This window comes from Hyaena hyaena, unplaced genomic scaffold, assembly GCF_003009895.1.
Source record: "Hyaena hyaena isolate Hyena2069 unplaced genomic scaffold, ASM300989v1 scaffold_875, whole genome shotgun sequence".
In the NCBI taxonomy this organism is placed as follows: Eukaryota; Metazoa; Chordata; class Mammalia; order Carnivora; family Hyaenidae; genus Hyaena; species Hyaena hyaena.
This window is the reverse complement of record NW_024081507.1, coordinates 256,388-274,456: the sequence shown is the minus strand read 5'-3', so window position 1 is coordinate 274,456 and position 18,069 is coordinate 256,388. Positions and strand designations below refer to the sequence as shown.

Here is an 18,069-nt window from a genome sequence, read left to right as displayed (position 1 = left end):
TTCTAGTTAACAAAAATAATTTTTAAAAATCCATTCTCTGCTATACTTTCCTAATATTTTTGTCTACTTCAAAATGATACACAACAGTTCAAAGAAACAGAACATAAAATTACTTAAGATGATTGTAGCAATTATAATAAATTTATTTATGGTTCTATATCTTGAACAGTTCATACCACTTTTTTTCATTTATAAATAATTTTCCCAACTATAAACTTAGGAGGAACTTAGTGGGGGGACATTTGGAAAGCAAAAAGAATATTTTTAAAACCACCCACAGTCATTCCATCTGAAAATTTAACCACCAGTAAAATAATGATTTATGTCTTTCCAGTATATATTTCTGTATATAAGTATATGTTAAACAAAAATAAGATAAACTTATAATTCTGTTATGTAGTTGCTTCTTTCTCCATGTGTAAATACATCATGAATATGTACCCATGAGGTTGGCATTTCTCTAGGGGGTGATGGTATACACTCTAAAAAGCATTTAGGAAATTTAGAGGTTATTTGTGATTGGTGCAGAGGCTGGGGGTTCCCACTGACATTCTGCAGGCAACAACCAAAGACACCAGAGCCCCTGAGATGTGCAGGTTAGTTCCATACATCAAAGAATTGTTCCACACCTGGCATGCCTTCCAAATGTGATTTGGGAATGTTAGAGTCAAAGGCATTTTGCCCTAAGCACAATCTGAATGAGAAAACTATAAAGGCTAGTGGGCTAAATAGAAATATCTAGAATATACAAGTATGGAGAAGGGGATTGGACTGAACTGCCTCAAACATTTCACCTAGACCCAGTATCATAAGATGTTGCCATATAGAGAAATCCAGTCACATGACTTTCTAAGTCTCTCAAAACTATCAATTATCCATTTTATTCCTATCTTCTTTCATAATCAGATACCTGAAAAATTTATACAGCGCATCTCTTTTGGGTTTATCCTTTCAAATCCCATGTATGCACAGCTTTGCCCTTAAGCACAAACCAAGGAAACTAAAATGGAAGTACATAAAAATATTTTTAAACAATTCTTCCTACAGCAATATCTACAAATATGAGTTCCAGAAGTAAGCAAAATAAATACCAATTTGAAATTACAAAAATGATGGTATACTTCATAGTCACCCAACATTGTACGGGAAAATACAATATAAGTAGGACAAATGGGTTACACAGACATGCCTAAGATTTCATATATATGAAAAAATGTACATATACAAATTAAATAACTTGGTTAAGAATAAAAGAAAAATAGAAAGGCTGGGTGGAAGCTGTATATGTCACTATATATGATGTGAGTGGATGTGGTATGTTTGTGTGTAGCATTGAACATTAGTCTTGAAAAAGAATAACCCTGAAGCACCAGAGTAACCATTGCCTCATTGGGAAGATAAAGAGTAAGTTAAAGAATGGCCTCATTCCTCAAACCATAAGAGAGTCTTAAATACAGTGAACAAACTGAGGTGGCTGGAGGGGAGGTTGATGGGGGAATGGGTTAAATGGGTGATTCTATTATGGAGAGTATTTGTTGGGATAAGCACTGGGTGTTATATGTAAGAGATGAATCACTGGCTTCTACTTCTGAAGCCAAGACTACACTTAATGTTAAGTAACTTGAATTAAAAAAAAAAAAAAGAATAGCCTCATTCCCATGGCCTCAGGGACACGGAATGCCTAAAAAGCTGGTCAGTTTTAAATTCAATTTAAATTTATATTCACACTCTATCTTTTATAATCACTATTGAAATTTGTCTCCTAAGCCTAGTCCAAGTTAGGCCAAGATGTTTTACAAGATGTTGAGATATTAAGGACAAATTTTTGTTCCATCTCCTAGAAATGTTATTTCTAACACAAAGCTATAATGATACCAAAGTTTATAAAAATAATGATACCAAAGTTTGTAAACAAAATTTCTTAAAGAAAATTGTATTAGAGTATTTTGATAAAAATCAGATTTGATCACCTTAGCCATAATGAAGCTGAGCTTGGTGATATTTATATTTACTCCACTTTATATTTATAATCTTATATTTATATTTATATAACTATATATATCTCTTTATATTTATAATCTTTAAGATTATATTGAGAATGCGTTCTGGTCAAGCTTTATACTCTGGAGCCTGTTTAAAATGAATTCAATTCGAATGTATCAGAAAGTCCCTTTCATACACAATTTTTTATACCATATTAAAACAATAGCAACAATACAAGGAGTACACTTGTGATGAGCACAGGGTAATGTACGGAAGTATTGAATTATTATATTGTACACCTGACACTAATAGAACACTGTATGTTTACTAATTGGAATTAAAATGAAAACTAAGAAAAAAATTAGCAACAATATAAAAACATATACCACACTGGTAACCATGTTTATAAAGGAGTGGTAAGATTACAAGAGATTTTTATTTCTTTGGAATATTTTATATTTTCCAATATAACCATATTTCATTTATTATTATTTTTAATGAGAGAATGTCTCTGAGTTTCCCTTTTATCTTTATGCCTAATCATTGTCCAGTGAAGTGCTAATAATTTATAAAGTAACCAAGGGCAGTCTCAAAAAAAGAATAATTTTTAAAAAGGAGTGTTTCATTCTCAGAATAATCAAGTGTGGGCTCTATGTTGTCAATCAGTTCAAGGATTTGGTGATTTGGTGTAGGATAATTTTTGTGCTCTACAGTAGGGAGGAGGAATTATTTTTATCTGTGACTGCAAGAGCTTGTTTTATTAAGCTACAATCTTTCCACTCTAATCCTTTAAACATCTAGAATGTTGAGCATTTTTAGTGTTAGAGCCAGAAGGGGACTACAAAATCATCGTTAGAAAAGGGGACTGAGGGATTTGCATGAAGTGACCAAGGTCACCCGAGAGACATAAGATAGTACTCTGCATTTCTTAATTTGAATGTTCTTTCCATTCTACCAGATTGTTTCTGAGCCCATCAGGATGGAGGCAGGATCGGGGGATGAAGAAAAGCCCTTACTATATAGCTCCCTTCCTATGCAATATAGGCAAAATAAACTATTCCAGAACCCACTTGTCACCCAACCATATAGCAAGTAGTCTCAAAACATTGTGAAAACCAACTAAGTTTTTGTTCTATACCTCCCTATTAAATTTTTTTTTGTTCTGCCCCTACCCTATTAAGAAAGAAAGAAAGAGAAAGAGAGAGAGAGAGAGAAGAAATCCCAACAACACACTAATAAGAACATGCTGGCAACATGCAGAGTTCCTGCATGGACTCTGTAGAGTTCCTTGGACTCTGGTAGTGTCCAAGAAGGCAGTTCTTGTCTACCATGTTATTAAAAATCTCTGGGTGCTCATTCTCTTACTCATTCTTTCTCTTTTTAGCAGAGCTCATTAAGACTTCTATGTAAAACACTTAAATAAGAAACAATTAGCTACTCTCGCTGAGAACAAACTGAGGACTGATGGGTGGGGGGGAGGGGGGAGATGGGCAGGGAAAAGGGCACTTGTGGGGATGAGCACTGGGTGTTATATGGAAACCAACTTGACAATAAACTATATGTAAAAAAAATAAAAANGATGAGCACTGGGTGTTATATGGAAACCAACTTGACAATAAACTATATGTAAAAAAAATAAAAAACCCCACACACACAAAAGAAATCAAATGATTGGTGTAAAGTCTACAAGACAGTAATATGTTAGAAGAAATACAAAGGGCTAGAGTACTAGAATTCTGCAAAGCAAAATCATTTTAAAATTAATTTTAGTAGGTACTTAACTTATAATGGTATTTTCCAAGAGTGTTTATACACACAGCCTCCAATTCGCAAATGTAACCACCAACTTAATTAGTAGTAACACAATGCCATAGAATAGCTCCTGTTTATACAGACAAGATCTTTAACAACATTAAAAGTTTAATGCTGTCATAAATTTTAATATAATATTTTAAACACAAGTGAGTTAATCACTCTCAAAAGTAAATTTACTTAACTGGGTAAGAAATCCCCAGCTTCATTAGTATTCTGTTACATTAATAAATCCTCCTTTGTCATATCCAAGGGTTCACAGGATTGGCACTGGCTGTAGCTATATAAAAAATCAATCAAACTGATGTATATTCATAAAGTGACTGCTCTGAACAGAGTGATGGCATTTGTCTTCATTCTGTTATAAGGGGAACAAGGGCTTAAGCATATCACAGCCTCACTGGGTGTCACCAAAGAAAATCAGAAGATTGTATTAAATGATTATTAAGGCTTCATTCTTGCTCTAACCAAAGGCAGTTCTATAATTTTATATGTCTTGAAAAGCTCCAGGTACTGAAGAGTATGTCAGAGTAGGGTAATATGTAGCCCCTCCACTCATATGCAATGAAATCCAAGTTAAAATATAAAGACATCATCTTGGAAAGGAGGCAAAGGTCATTATCAGACATCACCTTATTAGGGCTTAGCTCTGAGCAGCTGGAGTACCCAGGATGAGTAGTTACTGAGAAGAAAAAGACTGAAGCAGGCCTTATAAATCAAGTGCCTATCTGAGTCAGGCAAAGAGCATAAATAAGTGGGCAGAGCCGGGTAGGAGTTGTGGAAAAATTGATGGCTGTTCCTCAGCTCCTGTTAACTGGGGCTTGTAGGGCCCTGTGTTATCCCAGCTTCAGATTTTCAAAAAGAATCTCCAAAATCTAGAAAACATTCTGATTTTAAGTTTATTTATTTTGAGAGAGAGAGAGAGAGTGGGAGAGGGGCAGAGAGAGAATGAGAGAGAATCCCAAGCAGGCTCATGCTTCATGCAGGGCTCGATCTCATGGACCATGAGATCATAACTTGAGCTGAAATCAAGAATCAGACATTTAACCCACTGAGGCACCCCAAAACCTCCTAATTTTTAAATATTGAATCAAAATATTTTAAAACATTTTGTAAGTCAAATGTATCCCCACACTAGATAAACCACAGGATACCAAATTTAGATCTCTGCTCTGGGGCACTGTACAAGGAAGATAACAAGGGCATGGCAAAGAGGAGGATCGATGCAATAAAAGAAGATGGAGGGGGCAAAATCAGTATCTGTGGTTGGCTTTCTGGAAGAACATGCAAACTGGGAGGTTGGAAGTAGGTAGAATAATGTTTCTAAACCTTTTGGTCATGAGTATCCTCCAAGATTCTGATAAATGCTTTAAAGATCTTCCCTGGAAAACATTTTTTATGTAGTAAGCAGAATAATGGCACAAAACACAAACACACGTACACCGTTACCCATGTCCTTATTTTTTGTCCCACTCCACATGTCATTACATGACAAAAGGGATTCAGTAGATATGATTAAGTTAAGGACCTTGAGATGGGGAGATTAATGTGGGTTATCTGAGTCAGTACAATCTAATCCCATGAATCCTTTAAATCAGAAAATCTTTGCTTGGCATGGCCAGAGAGACACGTATGGAAGAATGCTCAGAGATGCAATGTTGCTTACTTTTCAGGGGAAGAAGGCACACAAGTCAAGTAATGTAGGCATCCTCTGGAAATTGGAAAAGGCAAGGAAATAGATGGATTCCCCCCTGTAGACTCTAGGCAGGCCTACTGACATCTTTATTTTAGCCCGAGGATATTCATGTTGGACATGAACTGTAAGATTTTATAAATGTGTCTTGTTTTAAGCTACAAATTTGTGGTCACTTGTTACAGTAGCAACAGAAAACCAATATGATATATACATACTCAAGCTTTAGACAAAAACATTCAAAATCCTCTCTGAAGCTCATCCATAAACATAGATATAAACTCCCTCTGTGAGAAAGAGTTTATGATACAATACTCTAAGAACTAAAGGTATGAAACTTTTCCTCATAGGTATGAATGCAAAGATCAGATACCATCTCATAACACAATTAGCTCCAAAACTTCTACAAGGATGGATGAATTCTCTGAAGACTAACCACTCCTTTGAGTCTTGCTGAAGTGACATGTGACCCCTTGAAAGCAGAAAGATCTTTCTTCCCTTTTTCAAAGTGTTCATTATGCAAATAAAATACCCCTCCCCCCACCCTCAGCCCCAAGAAGGTGGCATTTTACACCTGTTGAGATTTAGGTTGGCTCCTTCCCTCACTTCGAGTCAGACCTAGGTCTGGAGTGTCCTGTTACAGAATCATGTCTCTATCAAGATCTCACTGGGCACCATATGCCTGAACCTGGCCATATGCTGACATAAAAGGAATGTTATCAGGAATGTGAGCTACCTGACTCAAAGTCGTTTTTAGCCTCAGATCTCATTTCACCAGTTCATCAAATTTCAGAATCCCTGTAATATTTTGATTTTTTTTTAGGTTTCATTACAATGTCCCTAGGTGATGCCACCAGGGTTGTGACAAATAACTCTGTAGTTTAAAAGTTACCAACCCAACCTAAATACTAAACTTAACAGTACCAGATATAAGTGGTCTAACATGGTGTTCTGATCTGAGACTTAACACCAGATCATGTGGTTCCTAAAACTGGGGTGCAGAATATTATGGAATGGTGCTAGTTCAGAAAGCTAGATCGTATCAAAGTGGAACCTGGAGGCTAGAAAGGAAGAGAAGAAAAGGAAAACAGGGTATTTGGGGTCCTATGAAGGTTTGTTAAGATGTAGAAGTGGCCAATGTGTTGGGGAGAGAAAAGGCTGACTTAATGAAGGCTGACCAGTGACCCTGACTGTATTCCTTTCCTTTTGCTGACATGAAGAGGAGGTCTAAGAACCTCCTAAGATGTTACAAACTTGTGTATATGTGCATCTCTGCTTTTCTGAGAAAAGGTGTCATAGATCTGAAAATCCAAATTCAGCTGTAACTACCCACCCATCCTTAAATGTAAGAATTACTGCCTGGTACATTTCCTCAAGACTATTCTAATTCCATTCTCTTTGCTTTTACTAATCATATGTAAATGATTCCCAACACAGAACCCTATTAAATTTCTGACTTGCCCTCTGATAACAGGAATATTACCACTTACTTTTCCCATGGTAAATGAGAGATTAAATGGTTTAAAATTACCAAACACCAAGTATCCTTGAGAAAGTTAACTGCTAATATCATTTTCCCCTAACATTCTTTGTGGAATAGCCTCCCCAAAGAGCCACCATACATTCCATACACACAAAAAGCAATTTAGGGTTTTTTGTTTGTTTTATTATTTTGAAATATGTATGGGTATATAGTTGGCGATATTCTTGCTGAGGAAGGTGGTTACCAGTGTGGTAGAGGGGAGACAGGGTCACTACACAAATTTGGTTCTAGTAAGTCTAAAACAGCTTAATTTATAATAAAGTTTCACATAAGAAGGGAAATGCCCCAATCAGCAGAGAAATGACAAGGTTGAGTCTTACCTCACCTGAGGTCACGTAAGAATAAACAGAAAAGAGGGCAATTTGTGAGAACGGTAATACAAGACACCTATGAATACAGTTGAAAAGCGAGTCATCTTGCTTTTGGGGTTGCTTCAATCTTTTAAGGTTTTATGATTCTAAATTTAGTATTTGAATCTTTTAAAGCAAAATTATATAGCACAGCCAACTTCTCTGTAGTTGTTGATTCATTTAGGCTGTGCTTCCATAAAAAAATATCTAAAGGTCATGCTCAGAAGCATAGCACTCTCTTCCCACTGAGTGAGGGCTATGATTACACTGTACACAAGATCCTACAAAGACAGCTGACATAACCAGCAGCTGAATTCTTTCTTCTGTTTATTTCAAGAAGAGATTTTCAACACAGACAGCTGCAATGCCAGGCTCCTATCAGGATGCCATGCCAACTTGCTGTAGACAGCTTTATACCCACATCCTTGCCCTGGACCCAGCGCTGTCTCCAGCAGGTCTAGCAGACCAGAGAGGCCAGCCCCTGGTCTGCTTCAGCTGCCCCAAAGATACTACTTGGATAAGCACATAAGCTCACCTGGTATACTGTAATCAGACATTTGTGGGTTCAAATTCTGGCTGAGCTTTTTCACTTGGGCAACATCAGGCCAGTGCCTCAATGAGTCTCGACCTCAGGCTCTTCCTCCATAAAATGGGGCTATAAGTACTTACTTTATGAGGAAGTGATGAAGGCTAAATGTGATAATATGTAAAAAGAAACTGACTTGATGTCTACACTGTCATCACTAATTATCATTATCATGGAGGAAAAGCTAATCATTTCTAGCATGGAATGAAAGAGTACAAAATGAAATCAGCATTTCTTTCTCCAAGACTATCTCCTGTCCTCTCTTAGCTGTAAGGCTGATTATCTCCAAAATGAAGTCAGTGACAGTAGGTTATTTACATTTCCCTTTAATTCAGACTCAATGATACTCTCTTACAGCCCCTTAAAGCAGCTTCTGTGACTTGTAAGGAATGCCAGCTGATGTAGAAAGCCTTGCCTCTTGTGTGTGGGTGACAAGTACCAGCATCAGCATTTCTGGGAAAGCAACACCAGGCACAGCACAACTTCTGACAGCAAATGACTCACCTTTGTTGAACTCGCACTGTTTCTTCGTGCCTGAAGGGGTGATTTTGTGGACTCTCGTGGGCTTGTGTTCCTATTCTCCCCCGACACTCCGGCTGGCTGGGTACCACTTGCTCTGTCTCCTGCAAGAAGAAACAGCAAAAGCAGAGGAGCTGTCAGAAGCTATCAGTTCTAGTGTTCCATAGTGCTCTTCAGCTGAGAGTGGGTCATAGGGCAGGGAGCACTCTGCCAACTATAATTGGGGAAGGAAGCTAATAAGTAATTTGAAATTCAAGAAAACTCTATCAGTCAGTTGCTTCAAGATTACAGAATAAAGAGAAAAATAATTAAAAATCTAATGTTTAAGAGATATAATATAACCATACATTAAAATTTTCACATTAAAAATATTATAAAAGGGTATTGAATAGATATATCTGAAAATATAATTTCTGGAATATTTATAGGATTGGCTCATTTTTGTAAAAACAAACATATGTATGAATGTATACACACACAGATTGAGATACCAAAATCTTGACAGTGACTAACTCTGAGATGTCATTTCTTTTTTTTTCTTTTGGGGGCACATCTATATTTTTTACAATAAACACACTTTATTCCTATAATAAAAAATAAATTTAAGTTAGTCTAAAATTTAAGGAACATACCATTTCTATAAATTCCAAACATGCTTGATCTTCCTTCTGCCACTCCCTCTCTCTGGCATGCACACACACAGAACACACACACACACACTTGCCATTAGCTACACTGCATCCAAAGAAACCACTATATTGGTTATCTACTCATGTTGCAGTCCACTCATTAGTTTAGAAGTCCTGAATGCCAAACTCTCTAGAGAATATCATAAACACATCTAAGATAAAATGAATCTGGATTCACTATAAAGACACATACACTAAAAATTAAAGGTTTATATACATTCAACAGCTAAACCACTATAGTCTTTGAGGTATGCCAAACGTCTAATTAACAAGTTTTACTTAAAGCAAAATAACCCCTATTTACCTGATTAAAAAGATACTAAAACTATAATCAGTAAGAAATTCAGTAAATACAGATGGCTACTGTCATGCAGTGAAAAAAATTCATGTGCTGAAACACATTTGGGTCGTACTGAGCAGTATAGTGTGGTGGCGATAGAGACCAAGATTTCTTATTCTGAGTGTGGGCTAAAATCAGTACAAGTGGCAATATGTCAGGTCTCAGAGTCACTTTTCTAAAACATTAGAATAATGAGGTGGGGCTTTTTGTCAAGTATTCATCACAAGCTTCTAAAACAAAATTATATGAACACTTTTTTATAAAAGGGTTAAAGTGGGGACAGATAAGGAAAGGGATTAATTATACCACCATAATCTTTAAATTTCATTTTTCTGTCTCCAGCTTCAGGCCAAAAACTCTCTTGGATGTAGTAATTGCTTATGAAAAATTCTACAACTACCCCAATACTGGCAAATTTCCCCAAACAATAGCTTTCAAATGAGATAGCTCTGCTTACTACTTGCTAGGTATGTGACCTTAGACAAGTTACACCACTATCTAGGTCTCAGTTTCCTTGTTTGTAAAATGGGGATATTACTCCAAGGTCACAAAGTTGTTAACAAGATGTCACAAGAACATCTCTTAGTGCCTGTCAACTGGAGGCACACAGCAGATGGGAGCTTTGAATGCTAATATTGCTTTTATAAAAATTCCCTTGAAGCTCAATATTCTTTTTTTAATTATTAATGTTTATTTATTTTTGAGAGAGAGACAGAGTATGAGCAGAGGAGGGTCAGAGGGAGAGGGAGACACAGAATCTGAAGCGGGCTCTGAGCTGTCAGCACAGAGCCCAACACAAGACTCAAACTCACAAACCATGAGATCATGACCTGAGTGGAAGTCAGACACTTAACCGACTAAACCACCTAGGCATCCTAAGCTCAATATTCTTAAAGTAATGTTAAGGAAATCCTCAGAGACTTAACCCAAATAAGTTCACCAAAAGCAAGCCTATTTTTGTGGCAGGATGCTTGTTGCATATTTCTATATTATTAATATCATTTAAACATCATATTTAGAAGCCTCAGTACTTGTATGCCTAAAGGAAAGACTCTTCTAATCTCTAAAAAGTTTAAATCATGAATTTCCATATTATTAAAACTTTTCCTTTTATTAAAAAGTAGGAATTTTTTTCTTTTCAAAGACAATATCTTATCTAATCCTTTGAAGCCACAAAAATTTGAGAAGGGTTATAGGCCACACATGCTGGACTCCCATAGATTTTATGATTTATCTTAAAGATAAATAAGAAGGGGTGCCTGACTGGCTCAGTTGGAAGAACATGCAGCTCATTATTTTAGACATGTGAGTTGGAGCCCCATGTTGGGTGTGGAGATTACCTTAAAAAATTAAAAATCTTTTTTAAAAGATGAATAAATGGGGCTCTGGAGAAAGTGCCATAAGAGATCTTTCACTCATAAGAGTCTGTCACTTGAGAAGCATTGCAAGAGCAACACTTTTCCCTGGCATAGTTGGATAAAGTATTTGGTGACAGCTGACAATCAAGTTCCTGATTCAAGAGGAGAAAAAAATGGCATTGTCAGCCCTGCTTCTGCCCACTAAGAGTTTGGAAACTTCAAGATGGTATGGAGAACTTGGAAAGAGTAAGTAAGGAGTTTGGTATAAATCATCCTGAACATCAACCAAAAGAACAAACTCTGTTGTAAAATACAAGCATAATTGTAATGATGGATGCTGTACTTTCCAGTGACAAAATGTTAGGTTATTCTCCAAGTGTTGATCTCTAAAACCCCCTCAAACCATAAACAATTCCAGCCTCTCTGAAAATGCTGAATGGGTTCTTCCTTCCAAAGTTCCTATGAGTTTGAAAAATCTCATTTGTTAGAAAAGGAATAAGTATTTTCAGTTTAGTCCCTTCCACCTTATTATCTCTTAATGGAATGGCCCCAGGTGGACCAATAGCCTCAGCAACCCTACATGGGAATGAAAACCTTCAGCTGATTCTTACTTGTAGGCTATGTGTCTTCTAGCTCAGGCCCCAAGCATCATGAAGTGAAACAACACCTCCCTATTATTCCCTAAATGAATTCCTAACCCACAGAAACCACAAGACATAAGAAAAAAATTATTTGTTTTAAGTGTTGGGGCTGTTATGCAACTATAGATAACTAAAACACCACTACCTTTCTTTCTTAATCTAAGACATACCAATTATAAAAGCCACCATTAGCTTACTTAAATAACATTTTAGGGGAAAAATGACACATTAAATGCATCCACCAAGTTTAAAGTATAATCAGATATAAGCAAGTTAAAGTGTGAAAAATATGTGTTTTGGCATCAAGGATACTCAGATCACGCCCAACAGAACATAGTAGTATGTGTGACACAAAAGGAGTCCTGTCAGTAGGACACACCAGAAAAAGTAACTTCAAGAGTCAAATCTAAAAATTACTCAAGAACCTCATAAGAAATAGAGGAGTAAACCCCAATTCTTACCTGCTCCAGTTTTAAAAATAATTTCATGACTTTCCTTAAAGGGATAAGGCAGAGGGGAAAAAGATATCATTCTAAATAAATTAACAAAACAATAGCTTCCAAAAGTATTGTGCTGCCAGGTATCATTTATTTATAAGGACATAAGGGAAAGAATATATAACAATAACAGTAATACCCAGTCATAGTTATTGGCCTTTATAACAGAGATTTAGCCAGACACATGAGAGAACAGGACTCACCCCCCTTGGTGAGTTCCCATCCCTATTCAGTTGGGCTCCACCACCTGACAAGTGACAAGGTTAACTAGGACTGCCAAAGAAAGTTCTTAGAATAGATAATGTACTTGTGTATGATTGAGAGTGAACATATTCTCCCTGCCAAACCCCCACAAATGACAATATCTGAGCAATAATAATACATCTAATTAGCTTTGCTCATTTAAGCTTCATTATATCTTTGTTTGGAGTCTGCTAGGACATTCCCCCCTGCCCCCCGCCACCTCAAAAATTCTAGAACACTAAAGCAGAGCATTTATCTTAAAACAAGAGATATATTTTTTACTCAAAAGGGATTCCCTCCCCTTCAATCTTGTCTCCTTGGTACCTGGCTAGGCAGAATCTGGATAATGAGTCATCCTACATCTTCTGCTCCCAGACATTTTCTATCTTTTGACCTCACCTCCTGTACATCCTAATTCTAGCCTCAGTGGAGTGAGTTGTTGGTGCTCTGCTATATACAGGAGCAATCAAATTGACTTAGCTCTGATATATTTCATGAGTAAGGCAAGTGTCAAACAAGCATTATTTCACTCATTTTCTGACCCATGAGCAGAGGCCAGGACAATATACACAATGAAAAGAGCGAGACTGTCTGTTAGATTGATTGAGAGGCTTGGAACCTCAGCTGAGTCAAGGAAAAATTAGCTGCCCTTAAAGTAGGAATAGTGAAATATAATATTTTGTCCTTGTTGAGATTTTAGTGAATTCAGCTGACTCTTACAGAACTTGACAGAATCTAGTTTTGATCCAATGGCATGGCCACAACTTCAGGACCTTCCAAGTCCCCCAATTTGTTTAAATCCAAAACCCAGAAGAAAGAAAAAATTCTTCCATCGTAGTCCTAGTTTTTTCCCATCTACTCTAGCTTGCCAAATCAGAATACTGTCCTTAGACCTCAAAGACATATGCATCCTTTAAATCTTCCTTTCAAGATGTGATCAATCAAAACATTAACTGTTTTCATCTTCACACAGCTGAGGTTTTACTGTGTCCATTCTATTGCAAAACTGATTTAAAAAATTTACTTTCTGGCCATGTGTAGCAACATGGATGGACCTTGAGGGTGTTATGCTGAGTGAAGTAAGTCAGTCAGAGAAGGACAAATATCATATGTTTGCACATATAGGAGGATTAGGAGGAACTTAATTGCGGACCATGGGGGAGAAGAAGGGGGGAAATGGTGGGGGAAAGGGAGAGAGGCAAACCATAAGAGACTCTTGAATGCTGACAAAAACTGAGGACTGATGGATGTGGGGGGAAGGAGGGTGGGTGGGCATGGAGGAAGGCACTTGTGGGGATGAGCACTGGGTGTTATATGGAAACCAATTTGACAATAAACTATTTGTAAGTAAATAAATAAATAAACATTAAAAATTTACTTTCTTCAACTACTGGCTTAAATTTTAAATTAAATAGATTTATAACTAATCATTCCATTGCTAATAAAAATGCCTTGCATTTTTGAGGGCATGTTCTTCCCAAGAGCTCTAATTACTACATGATTAATAAACTGATGTCTCCATAGTTTGGAAAAAAACATATATATTCATCTTTTAGAACACCTTTTTTAATCTACCCTATCCTGTGTCACCCCAGACTTCCTTTTACCTTAAATCTGCACACATCTCTGAAAATTATTTAAAGTCCTTTTGAGGGTTTTAAAGACCTTTTCCCTAATTAAAAGAACTATGGGATTATCACATTCATTTTATAATTGGGGGAAAGGAGGCTCTGGAAGAGCTGATTAGAAGGTCTTTTAAAAATGTGTGTCTGACTATTATTATTTTAAGTATTCTGGATCTTTAAGAAACAGTACTTAGAGAACTGTTGTTTCAGACCTATTTTTAAAATAATTTCTGGGGGGGCATGGAGGAGGGCACTTGTGGAGATGAGCACTGGGTGTTATATGGAAACCAACTTGATAATAAACTATTTGTAAAATAAAGAAATAAAGAAATAATTTTAAAAAATAATTTCTGGGGGCACCTGGTGGCTCATTCAGTTAAGTGTCTAATTTCAGCTCAGGTCATGATCTCACAGTTCACGAATTTGAGCCCCACATCACTGCTGACAGCTTGGAATCTGGAACCTGCTTTGTATTTTGTCTTCCCAGGCCCCCTCTCTGCCCCTTCCCAGCTTGTGCTCTCTCTCTCTCTCAAAAGTGAATAAATAAATTGAAATAAAATAAAATAACCAAAATAAAATAAAATAATTTCTGCCTACATTGGTCACTATTTCAAAAGAAATAAAATAAATTATGGAGGAAGACAGGTATAAGTTTAAAATCCACACATATCCACAAAGTAGCATCTCCTCTGATCCTATTTCCTTACCTACAATATCACTCAGTTTACTGCTTACATTTGTACGAATTTCTAGTACAAAACAGATCTTGAAATTATGCTATATTGTCAACTCTCCAAATCAAGTAACATTCATTGAGTGCCTGACCCATACCCAGCTCTAAACTAGGTACCTTTAACTTGTATTTCCTCATTTAAAACCAGGAGGTGGATCTCACTCTCTCTCTTTCCCCCAGTGAGAATAATCAAGTTAAGACAATACAGATGACTTATTTAGGCCAGAAATATTGTCTTCTATGCAAGTGATGCTTCCCAGAAGACTCTGAAAATTTCAGTCTGACTGAGATTTATGCATTTTAAGACTACACATTTCCCCACTATCGAAAGTACACTGTTCCTATGAAATTTTTTAGAAGCCACACGGTGGTATAAAGCAAAGCAGCAATTACCATTAATCTATATGGAAAAAAATTGAGTATTCTCAGACCCAAAAAAATAACCTCTCTTACACGTTTCTGATACCTTAAGACACATCTTGCTACTGGACACACAAAATAAATAGAAATAAAGCACAGATGTTCACAGGCCCAGTTCAAAGCTATGGCATGTATAGGAGGATTAGGAGGAACTTAACAGAGGACCATGGGGGAGAAGAAGGGGGGAAATAGTGGGGGAGAGGGAGGGAGGCAAACCATGAGAGACTCTTGAATGCTGAGAACAAACTGAGGATTGATGGGGGTGGAGAGGAGGGGAGGTGATGGGCATGGAGGAGGGCACTTGTGGGGATGAGCACTGGGTGTTGTTGGAAACCAACTTGACAATAAACTATTTATAAAAAAATAAAAATAAAAATAAAAAATAAAAAAACAAAACAAAACAAAAAAACAAAAAACAAAACTATGGCAGCTTAATGCTGAGATGCTGAGTAGAATTCCCAGGGAAGCAGCCTGGTGGCACCACACTAGGTTTTCAGGGTGCATGCTACCCTGAAATAATGGCTCACTGCAAAACAAACACTGAACCCTATTTTCACTTTTTGCACTTTTTTCAAGTGGCATAACATGAACTTTCAAAAACCAAGGGATATCTCAATTATCATGACAGAAGATAGTGAGTATTTTGGTTAACTAGCTAAAGTTGAAATATTTCAATACAATAAACACAACTTTTATTCAATAGGCCTGAAGTGCTTTGAAATTATGCAAATCTTGATAAATTTGGGGGTAGTTGCATTATTTCAAATCTTTTCCATTGAGAGGCTTAATACTTTATATTCAATATTTAATTCAAAATTGTATAAAATAGGACCACACTGAATCATTTAAGCTATAGAACTCAGATCCTAAGTGCAATCTCCGAAACTCAAATTCAGAATTCTTTCCATTTTCTCAACATCCTAAATTTACTATTGTCAAGTGACAATACTAAAACTATTCAAGGGAAAAGAATCCATGTATTTGGGGAGTGCAGAGCCTATCAAATAGTGGAGCACTCTTCCTGAGAGATTTTGGGCAAGAATGAGTTTTATAGAGTGAGAAGAGACAACATGGAAACAGCATGATTGGCTAGGAAGACGGGTTTCCTTATAAGGCTAGCAGGTCCTATTTTCTAGGTTAGATAAGCTAGCTAAGGCTAACTTGAATGACTGTAACTAATGTTAAGTTTTCTTGACAGGTGTTTTCAGTAAGTGCAGGATGACTTAGTTTAGATTTGTGACATGGGCTAGGCCACTGAGATGGCCTCCATTTTGTGGATCCCAAAATACAAATTAACTTCATCAACTTCCTCCTTTTGATATACTCTCAGTTGTACTGCAAGTATTGATCAAAATTTAAAGTATTGGTGCCACTCTGAGCTACTACTTCTTGTCGATATTGGAGTCAGGATGAATCTCTGACCATAATTCATAGTATAAGATATCAAGGTCTTGGTCCATTAGTTGGCAGTTGTTCATCCTTTTTTTTTTTTTTTTTTTTTGTCATTCTAGGCACAGGAAGATCATTTGTCTCATTATCAGTGGCTGTATGCATGCCTTTAAAGGTTTTGAGAGAACACAGTGTAGCAGGGTGACTGTTAGAACGGCTATAAACTGAATAATACCCAGTATTTGGAGAATACTCCAAAGCCACAATTCCCATGGCCCAAACCAACTTAGATTGAGTAGATCAAAGAAAGACTTCATTGAATGAGTCACTTTCTGAAGCCAAATGGCTTGTTTATATATTTTGTATAAGTCTACACTTCTCCAGAACTGTTTATCCACAAGTGTGTTCCAAAGAAACTGAGGAGTTGAAAATGAGGGAAGAAGTTTGTGATGGGAGGAATTACAGAATCACCAGCATCATAGTAAATCCAACATCCAGCATCAGAGTAAATCCATTGAGGCTGGATAGCCCACTTTTGTAATGGTCTGAGATGTATGAACAATGGTGTTGTCTTTCTAGACCAGCACAAGGCAATAAGTTGACAAAAGAATGACAAAGACCTTCATGGTGTAAAAATAAGGAAAAGAATTATTGGAAAGGGAAGGAGAAATGGAAAGAATATTCTCAGTGTTTTGTGAGGAAGCAGTCTGCTTCAACTTCAGCTAATTCTTTTCCTAGTCAATTTAATTTTCATGTCTCTAGCATTTGCACAAGACCAGACATCAAGTGGAGCCTTCTTCAGTTGCAAAATAAGGATCCAAGTTTAAACACCGTATTTGGCAATGGTGTCTGTGAATGAGAGTAGTTGGTAGATAGAGTCCTTTCCATTAATTTACTTTTGCAAAATCATCAGAATAAAAAGTGATTGTCTTAAAATAACAAAATACTTAAAGATGCACATGGTTAAAGACCTGATGAGAGTTCCTTTGATGGTTAAATGGAGTTATTTCTGTGGCATACAATAATTTAGAATGATAATTGGACATTGAAATTTTGATAAATTTCTAGAAACTCTATACATAATTTCTAGAATACCTATGTTAGTAACATGTATCCACACACATATAACCTAATAAGGTTTATCATTAGTTATTTGACAATGTTTCCCACATAATTTAACATATCAAATAAACCTAATTTCTTTAACATCTCTCTTTTCCAAGGTGAGATTCAAATCTTTTGAGATTTCCAGGGACCCTCTAGAATGTACCAAAGTTACTTTAAGGTCAGAAAGATTCCATTACAATTTGATTTGGGGAAGTCGTCAAAATGGGAAAAGGTTTGAACATTTGACTAGGTAAGACCACAGATCATTATCAAATACTTGATTATCTATTTAACTAAATTGACAATAAAAGATTTGAAAGGCAAATACAGGTTACATTGTAGCGAATGTGACTTAGTTCCTAATATTAAGAAAACTGGGTTCTCTTAAGTAATCAAAGACCTGATATAAAAACAGCATGAAACACAGGAAATTATTTTGCTAAGATAAAAAAATCTTTGTTTTCCAGGCAGATTGCTCTGAAAGTAAAGTGAACAAACAACAAACCTTTCACAATCACTTATCCAGAGCAGATTGAATTGA

At 36.4% G+C, this 18,069-nt stretch overlaps 1 protein-coding gene across 2 annotated transcripts in view; it reads right to left on the bottom strand.

The window, feature by feature from the left end:
- The window catches only part of FAM13C (family with sequence similarity 13 member C), a 155,061-nt gene that overhangs the window by 87,097 nt on the left and 49,895 nt on the right, over positions 1-18,069 (bottom strand). For both annotated transcript variants that reach the window (XM_039220231.1, XM_039220230.1), the window contains one exon: positions 8,472-8,590. In XM_039220231.1, the coding sequence (XP_039076162.1) occupies positions 8,472-8,590 (119 nt within the window). The remainder of the gene's footprint in view (positions 1-8,471; positions 8,591-18,069) is intronic.